Here is a 9,677-nt window from a genome sequence, read left to right as displayed (position 1 = left end):
TAACCACCACGCTAATTAGGGGGCTCCATAGGAAGGGCAGGGGGAGTAATCTCAAGGGGGGGGGTCTATTCCAGTGGGAGTTCGTCAGTTCTCGCGTGCAGGTCAGGGTTCGCTCTGATTCGTTTTCTGCGGTTCCGGTTCTCTAAATCGTCTTGAGCTAGGGACATGGCGGTCATGCGCTGGGTAGATTCCGATTGGGCCCGTTCAAGAGCAGCCAGCCTGATTGCATATTCATCACAGGTCGTCTCCAGTGTGCCCACCTTTCCCTCTATGGAAGCCATCTGCTGCTTCACTTCAGCCACCTCCGACCGCAGGGCCGCCACTATCTTAGAGGCCATACTGTCAAGATCTGCCTTAGTCGGTAGGAGGGAGAGGGCTTCTCTCCAGCCTTTGACTGGGCCACCCGGGGAGCTAGCCGTGCTGCAAGAACCCTCCGATCCCCTGTCAGAATCCATGCTGGGAATCTGTGGGGTCGCTATGGGAGAGACAGGGGGGTTCGGGATGCGGACAGGAGGAGCCCTCTGTCCTGGCTGGGTCTTACCCTGTCCCTTGTGCGGAGTGGCTGCGGCAGTCGAGTCCGAGGCTCTGGTAGGCCCCATCGCGAGCTTCGGGCCGGCGGGAATCTGCGTCTGCGCGGGCGAAAAGTAGTGGCGTAAGTCCGGTCCCCTGGAGGTCTCGGGAGTGCTGGCAAGATTCCGGCGGCTGAGCATCCACGGTACAGGGTCGGTATAGTCAGTTATAACAGCTTCTGATGTCGGTGGTCACAGAGCTCAAGGGACCTGCGTGCTCACTCGGCCATGTCGAGACCACGCCCCCCCTTGGTTATTTTTTAACTTGGCATAGCTGTATGTGACTCCACCCACACAGCCACATCATCCATTGACAGATTGATTCACAGGATCAGAGAATGGAGAGACTAAAATTCCCATCTGGCACTGTGGCAGAGCGATTGTACTTCTCAATAGGGTACAAGTGTGGTGACATCACCACACCGTAACTGGTAGGATGACTCAGTACAGAGAGATTAGAGGGTACAGCGAGCGTCCAACAGCTGTTTCTGGAGTGACATTTTAAAAAGAAATACCGTATTTTGCGGTCCATAAGACGCACCGGACCATAGGACGCAGGGAGGTCCGGCGCGCCTTATGGAGCACTCGACAGACTGTAGCTTCTGACACAGCTTCAGTAAGTGACCGCTGAGACAGGTGGCGCTTTGATTACAGCGCCACGGTGTCAGTGATCACACAGAGCAGACGAAGAAAGTCCGTTCTTCGTCTGCTCTATGGTGATCTCGATCGTCGCCGCTGCTCGGTTTTAATATGAGTGATCTCATTAGATCACTCGTATTGAACGAGCAGTGGCTCCTGCTGCTGAACTTGATCGCCGCCGCCGCTGCTCGGCTTTAATACGAGTGATCTCATTAGATCACTCGTATTAAACGAGCAGTGGCTCCTACTACTCGCCCGGCGCCCGAAACTGCATGTCTCGGGCGTCGGGATTCGCTCCATAAGACGCAGGCACATTTTCCCCCTCCTTTTGGGGGGAAAAAAGTGCGTCTTATGGAGCGAAAAATACGGTAGATGTCCACCTCCCCGTCACTTTTTTATAATATGGTGGTAGAGAGGTGGTTAAGAAATTTTGCCGCTGAATACTTTAGAAATATTTTATGGCTCCTTCCTCTGCAATAAACTGTTTTAAGTTGTAGGTGTTACTAAAATGTAAATTACCAAAGCGCTAATCTTTTTGGAAGCAGGCACAGTCATAATTTGGACGCCTAAAAAAGTACTCAGTCCACTCATTTTGTCCTAGTGTTTCATTTCAGTTTACCATGGCTATTCTATAGAAAAGTGAGATATGTGACAGGTTGACCAGCTAAAATGTTATTTCTTCATAATTCCTTAGTCTTACTTTCTATCCTTTAACTCAATTTCTCTTCTGTTTTATCAGAAGAGTGCTCTATGAACACTCTGCATTTACAGTATATCTAGCCATTCCCTTAGGTTATACAATGCAATAGTAGTACAGCAGTGGGGGCCATACAAAGATACAGAAATTACAGGTTTTGCTTAGAATGGTATGCATAATTCTTTTCCTGATGCCCTTTGGCTAAGTGAGACATTGAGAAAATGCCTAACTAATCAATGGAACCCTTTTAAGATGCAACCATGTGACAATTTGTTAGGGATAGGCTTAGAAAGTTCACTTTAGCCAGGGATATACTGTAAATTGTAAAATATATTTGTGGCAAGGTATTAGTCATGTCTGAAGAATGTAAGAAGACAAGCCAATCACACACTTTATCAGAATCATGAGCACAGTTTCAATGTTTATGAGCCTGTAGGGAGTAATAAAACAAAGTTCACTTTGAAGTTATAATTATTTAGTATAAACTTTCTGTACTTTTAGAGCAAACAAGTTGACATAAAGTAGTTTGATTAACAATTATACAGTAAATCTTAAAAAAAACATGTTCTTGACTTTCATCCTAAACTTAAGTAAAAAAGCAACTATGAAAACCGACTTACCGTGCAGTTGTCCGATTTTCATCCCGCTATCTGTTACACCACCTACAACACAGCATATTAATTAAATCTTTCAATATTCAAGTCTACTAAATTTACAATTTGTAGGTGCTGTGGCACCTTTACCATATGAGATAATCAATCAACAAAGGATTTAAAGTATAACTATGAACAACATATAAAAAATTACATATATTCCAGTTTTCTATAACATAGTTTTATTGTTGATCCTGCCAGTACAGAACGAGACTGGAAACCTTTGGCCTAAGAGCAAGCACTACTAACTACTGATTGAAACCTGGACCTGTCACTTCCTTCACATAAATTTCAGACTCTCGTTAGCTCTTCCTTTGAAAATAAGTCTGTTGTTTGGTAAATGAGACAAGCATAATATGCCTGTGATATTTATGCATACAATGTGTGTGTGTGTGTGTGTGTATATATATATACACATATACATGCAGCAGCTGTAATATCAGTGAAGCAATCAACCCTTTTGCTGGCAATAGTATTAGTACACAATGATCAGCCATAACATTATGACCAACAAAAAACGACCAGGTGCCTTTCCTGGTGCAGGTAAAACCTTTTTATTCAATAACAGCATAAGCAAACATATACTCACAAAAAAGGCAGTATGTAAAAGCATCAAAATGGCCTGACAGTCCTTCATTGAATAGCTGCTGTGTATGTAACAGAAGGAGAGATCGAGGAGACACTCAGGAGACTCTGTTCTCCTCACAGTAAACACTGCTAATGCTTAGAGTGCTTAGTGCGCTTTCGGGGACACACCCCCTTCCTCAGAGCTTAGCTCTTAGGGCTGGTTCACACCACAAAGTCCGTGTTCCAGAGCGCTTGGCCTCTGGAACGCACTGGAACGCAAGCCGGTCGACTCCTTGCGTTTAGGGGCAGGAGGGGGCGTGGCGGTGCATTGAAGTCAACGGCACCGCAGCCACGCCACCCGCCCACAGCGCGATCGCCCACACCCGGAACGCAGGCACGTTATCCGGTCCAGTGTGATCTGCAAAAATACTGCAAGCACTATTTTTGCAGATCGCACTGGACCACAACGTAGGCACTAATTTCTATGTAGCCTCCTGGACTCCCTGACTGGAACGGGGCAGCCTCTACTGGACTAGCACGCAATTTGCAAGTCCAATGGGAGTAGGTAGGGCTTCCAAGCATAGGCTGAGGAAATACCAATATGCTTCAGCCCGAAGGCATAGCTCACAAAGTCACTCACAAACTGTATGGCCAAGGTCTAAAAAGCGTCAAAATGCAGAACCCAGTGCCTGAAGGTCACTTCCCAGGCTAGCACTGCAATATTCAGTCCAGCGTGGTACTTTTTTCTGGAGGTGCCTTTTGTTTGCAGCACCCCTATGTATCATTTGAAAGAAAAAAAGTAACAGTGTGCACATTTCACACTATATCACTCACATTTAATCCTAAAACCCTTCTAAAACCTCTACCTGTGCTCTTTGTCTCTAGTAAATGTGGACCTAAAATGTATTTTTTAAATTGTTCTGCTGCTGGCCTATTTTTCACTGCTGTATCCTTGGTGGTCGCTTTATTCTTGTATTAAAACCCCCAAATGTGCTCTTTGTCTCTAGTAATGTTGGGCCCACAATTTCCTGCTGCTGGCCTATTTTCCACTGCTGTATCCTTTATGGTAAATTCATTCTTTTGTGGTGTGCCGTGGCACGATTTTATATAAAGATTATCCTTGGCCGCGCGGGAGCTCTACACTCTGCGTCCGCTACATCGGGCGCCGGAACCGGAAGTCGTAAATTCATTCTTAATGAGAGTTCAAGAGCAATTAAAGTAGCAATACACATTTAATAAAAAAAATAACAAATAACACAAATCCTTTAAATAACATGCTTGGGAGATGCCTTAAAACTGTACAAGCTGCTTTCAGCAGTTTCAGGAACATAATAAACCTCATCGCATGGACGTGCATTACCATTTATTGTGGTGCTCTGCAACACATGTGTATTGGGGTGCTAAAACACATAAAGCAGGTTAGCGCAATGCACCACAGCAGAAAAGTGTGCTTCAGCACTCAAAGATTATTTGCAATACACAGATTAAAAGCAGCCCATAAAGCTGTAAACAAGCCTTCAATGAAATATATTTAAATCTCCAAATGCATCTGTTTTGTAAGTCATGTTTGCAGTTATCTTAAGAGAAGTGTGCATAATGAATTGCTTTATTATTTCTAAAAGTATGCTGAAAACTTAATTGGCTAGGAATGCAGAGATAATGTGACATTCCCTTTAAAGTACCACTGAAGCATACCAATAGTTTTAGCAATCACATGACATTGATACTGAGAAAGTCACACATTTAGGATGCTTAGGCATCTTATGCACAGTTTTCATATTATGTTTCTGAATTAACAAGCCACCGTAGGTTCAACAGAACCCATTACATAATTACATATCTTTTCTTTTACAGCGATCCTCAAACTTATTTTTGTGATGTCTTCCATCACTTATTAGAAACATACCTGTTGAAAGACACTGTGATAAAAAGGAAAACATATTTCTTATTCCTTCTCTGTTTTTCAATATATTCAAAATACTATGACATTTAACCAAAACCATCACATTGGTTTCTCCTACACTGGCAGAGCTGCAGGTGATAATGTCATGGTCCAGTGGCTCAGCATGTCCTGTCTTACAATAATTTTGTTACTGAGTATACTTAAAGCATACCTAAACCAAAGAGCAAAAGTTGTCTATAGTGTAGCTTACCAGTCCTTAATAATGATGGGTGAACTGGCCTAGGTTCGATTTTCTCATGCATTACGCAAACATGCTGATAGGTTCACCAGTTGCAAACTTTTTTGTAAACCCCATGAAAGTTAATGAGAGGCAAACCCTGAAAATCAATTCTCCTTTTCAAGGCCCAATAGGCAAGGGATCAAACAAAGGGATAGATAGCTGGGCACTTCCTTGGCACACATGTACCCATGCAAAAACATCTTTCAAAATCACCATTCAGCAGATGCACTACCTGCTCAACCCTTACTAGTTGCTAATGAGGAACCTCTCCTCTCTGTTAAGGCTTCCCAAGCATGATGATATTAGGGGATTGCCTAAATTTATTAGCAGATATGGCAATAGGGGGGTTAAATATGTGCTGCTTTGGTGCACTTGACACTGTGGTGATTATTTGGAGTAAACTTGATCGCAATAGTGTGCGGTGATGTGTTGCTAACGAAGGGCAGTTTTGTATGTGTCTCCAATACGTTCATGCTGCTGACCCAAAAAAAAAAAGAAATTAAAAGGCCCTATCAATGAGGGGGTTAGTACATTTTCAAAGCCCTATTATTGCCAATAATTTTTCACCTGACTAGAGTTCACAGGTTAGGCAAAGGCATGATGGGATTCACTTTTGGTGCCTGAATGAACTTGCCTATAAGTTCACTGTTTGAGTCAGAAAGCACAGGAAGTCTGAGTCAGGGGGCACACTGTATGAAAACAGTGTACAGAATATTCCTGGTGTGGGCATGTTTTTAATTGCTGTCGGTGTCCCTGTATGTAGACATCCCCTCATTCGTTGTCCTGGTGACACACTGCTACATCCTGACATGCCAGGCATTACAGGATAGGTATGAGCATTGGGTTCAGGTCAATCATGAGCTTGATCCGAACCGAGCCTGTTTGCAGTTAGGTGAACGGGCAAAATAAATTGCCAGATATGACCAGTTCAACCACCTGCCCAAACCTTCAAGTAATTCTGCACCTGGCAACAGGTAGTTTGACCCACTCTTCTTGAGCAAACTGCTCTATCTGTCTCAGCTTGTAATGGTTTCTTCTCCTGTCTGTATGTTTCAGCTCTTTCCCTAGGTGTTCAATAGAATTCAGATCAGGGCTCACAGAAGGCCAGAATGCTCCAATATTGTCTCCAATATTTTGTTTTTAGCCATACTTGGGTGCTCTTAGCTGTGTGTTTTGTATATTTTAAATCATTATCCTGATGGAGGACCCATCACTTGTGACTGAAAATAGAGCTTTCTAGGCAGTACAGTACATTTTGGTCCAGAATTCCTTGATAGTCTTAAAAATGTTTTGTGCTCTGCATAGATTGAAGACACAGCAAAGCAGCCCCAAAACATAACTAAGCCTTCTCCATCTTTCACAATAGGTATGGTATTTTCTTTGAAAGCTTAATTTTCTCATCTGCAAAAGAGCTGATGTGACTTGCCATAAAGTGACAGCTTTATCTCATCTGTCCAACAGACATTCTCCCAGAAGCACCGTGGCTTGTGAATAATAATTTCAGCAAATTCCAGTATGGTTTTTTTTTTATGTTTTTCTTTCAACAATGGTGTCTTCCTTTGAGTCTTCCTTTGCTCAAAAAGTGCTGGATGGTGCAATTAAACAGTCATATACATTAGCCTTGTAGCTCAGATTGTTTATCTTTGCAAGTGTTCCTTGGCTCTTTGTCTACCATTCACACTATTCTTCTGTTCAATCTGCAACTGATTTTCCTCTTGCGGCCATGTCCAAGGAGGTTGGCTCTGCTCCTATGGATTTTACATTTCTTAATACTACGCATATTTGCAACTGTAGTCACAGGAACATCAACCTGCTTGGAGATGGTTTCATAGCCTTTGCATTGACATGCTGGCCTATAATTTTATTTCTGATCTCATAGACAAATTTCTTCTTTTCTTTTTCTGGTCCATGTTCAGTTTGGTGCACATAAGATTTAAAACATATGTGATACTAATTACAGAAACAGTTAAAATATAGTTTTCTATTACTATGATCCAATTATTTATGTTTTTTGTGGTTACCTACAAATCTATCCAGGCCATTTTAGAATATCTTTGTAGAATACGCAATAATGTATCTCTTTTCACACTTTCTTTGCTGTACTTTATGATATACCAAAAGCATGCGGGTATACAGTATATGAGACAACTGCTTTTAAATGTATCCATTTTCAGGAGGAATAAACCATTATTTTCCAGAAGTTGGGTTTTGTTTTTTATAATTCTATGGGTGGAATTTATTAGACATGTGCACAACAAAAAAATAGTTTTCAGACAAAACAAATGAAAACAAAAAACGTTTTTGTTTTTATGTTTTTAATTTTTATGTTGTTGCCTCCGAATCCGAAACTGCACACTGAAACCGCATAACCGCTTAAACCGCTTAACAAGCGGCGGCCATATCGGTCTACGATGCACTCTGCGCGTGAGCACCGCCATTTTGGAGTATATCTTGGTATACACCACCATGGCGACGCCCACATGTTCAAGCGCACGTTCTGCGCATGTTCTTGCACAGAATGCACCAGCGGCCGATATGGCCACCTCTCGTTCAGCCAATATGGCCACCGGCATGTTCTGAAAACGAATTTATGTATGCCCGAATATAGTTTTCGTATATTCGGGCATATAGTAAATTCATTATTTCGGATTCGGACGAACTGCCGAATCAACTGATTTCGTTGATTTGCAGGTTCGTCCGAATCTGAATGCACATGTCTAGAATTGATCATTACTGCAGCAGACAGAATCTGGAGCAGTTGTCCATAATAAGCAATCATCTTCTCTCTTCAGTTTGTTTGGTTGAGCATTGAAAATGAAAGACAGACGCTGATAGGTTGCCTTGAGCAACTGCTTCAGAATCTGTCTGCTCCAGTTTTGATACATTTCCCTCTACGTACAGGGAAAAGTGAGAGGGAAAATTAACAGTAGTTCACCATCAAGGATCCTTCAGTAGTGTGTATCTATTTTGACAACTTATCAAACAGATTTGCAAAGTAAAAAAAGATTCCTGATCAATAAAAAGAAACCACATTAGCTGAGGTAAGTGTGCAGAAGGTTAAAAGTACTTACCGAGCCATAGAGTAGGATACAAGTAATATGAAGAATGCTAATGCAACTGATCCTAATAAAACCACAGTTATATGATGCCTACTGGTTGATAGCTCTGAAAGAAAGAAACACATTGGTCACCGATTTCTTCTACTAAAAAAAGACAATAAAAGTGTGTAGGCTTGATACATAATTCTATATTAAGTGTCTAAAATTTAAGGATATTTGCTGATGCCAATACAAAATATGCTTAACTGGAACAAATGTGTCACAGATATTTTATAAAAAGGCAAAGTTTATTGCCTGGATGGGAAGGGGGTTTAACACCGCGGATGTCAACTGGTTAATGAATGGGATAATGACTGAGAACCGGTATGCAGGTTTATTTATATAGCATTAAGACCAAATTATATCTACTTCTTTTTAGATGTATATCTTTTTTTTGCAAGTAACTCCATTCTTAGAATGTTTATTTTAAATTGTATTCCAATATTTTACCTTGACAGGAAATGTCAACAAAGTTAATCAGTGGATTTATTTGTATGCACCGTTTATTTAAGCATGTTTAATTTATACATCCCTGTAGGTTATGGTGCTTACCAGCCTAAACACTGAATGGTCACAGACAGGTTGCCTTTATTTAGAAAATAAAGATTTATTGTAAATGTTCAATACAGAAATACAGGAGTAGAATAACACAGAAGTAGAATAACAGCTCCACATGGGCACAGTGGCGGATCTAGGGACGGGGGGGGGCAACGTAGCATTTGCCCCCTCCCTGAGAAAACTGCTGCTCCATCCACCGATCAATTAGGTCACAGAAGCTGCACTGTAGGCAGGTGAATTAGACGGCCGCCTCAGCACAGGCTGGGGCCTCGCAGCTGCCTAATGTGTGTACATAGAGAGCCACAGCAGCGGCGGCAGCAGCAGGAGGATCACACAGGGAGAGGTAGGGTGAGCTCTGTAGCCTGTACTGAGATGAGTGGGGACCAGGGACACAGAGGTGGTGGGGGGCAGGAGAAAGGTGAAACAGTGGCAGGAGAAGAGCCGAAGAGGGATCAGTGACACAGAGATGGGAGGGGGGACAGAGAAAAGGTGGCACAGTGGCAGGGGAGGAGCCAAAGGGGGAGATCAGTGACACAGAGATGGAAGGGGGGACAGAGAAAAGGTGGCACAGTGGCAGGGAAAGAGTCCAAGGGGGATTAGTGACATGGAGGTGGAGGTGGTGGTGGAACAGGAGAGAGGTGGGCACAGTGGCAGGGGAAAAGCCAGAGGGGGGTTAGTGACATAGAGGTGGTGGGTGGGCTGAAGAAAGGTGG

At 42.7% G+C, this 9,677-nt stretch overlaps 1 protein-coding gene across 1 annotated transcript in view; it reads right to left on the bottom strand.

Annotated features, from left to right (window-relative positions):
• Positions 1 to 2,535: 2,535 nt before the first annotated feature.
• The window catches only part of SUSD1 (sushi domain containing 1), a 123,014-nt gene continuing 115,872 nt past the window's right edge, over positions 2,536 to 9,677 (bottom strand). Inside the window, exons 22-23 of the mRNA XM_018561150.1 lie at positions 8,380 to 8,473; positions 2,536 to 2,567 (exon numbers count right to left, since the gene is read on the bottom strand). Coding sequence (XP_018416652.1) covers positions 2,552 to 2,567; positions 8,380 to 8,473 — 110 coding nt within the window. The 3' untranslated portion in view covers positions 2,536 to 2,551. The remainder of the gene's footprint in view (positions 2,568 to 8,379; positions 8,474 to 9,677) is intronic.

Source organism: Nanorana parkeri, unplaced genomic scaffold, assembly GCF_000935625.1.
Source record: "Nanorana parkeri isolate BGI_ZX_2015 unplaced genomic scaffold, ASM93562v1 scaffold504, whole genome shotgun sequence".
Classification (NCBI taxonomy): Eukaryota; Metazoa; Chordata; class Amphibia; order Anura; family Dicroglossidae; genus Nanorana; species Nanorana parkeri.
The sequence above is the reverse complement of the archived record's forward strand: the minus strand, read 5'-3'. Positions and strand labels throughout refer to the sequence as shown.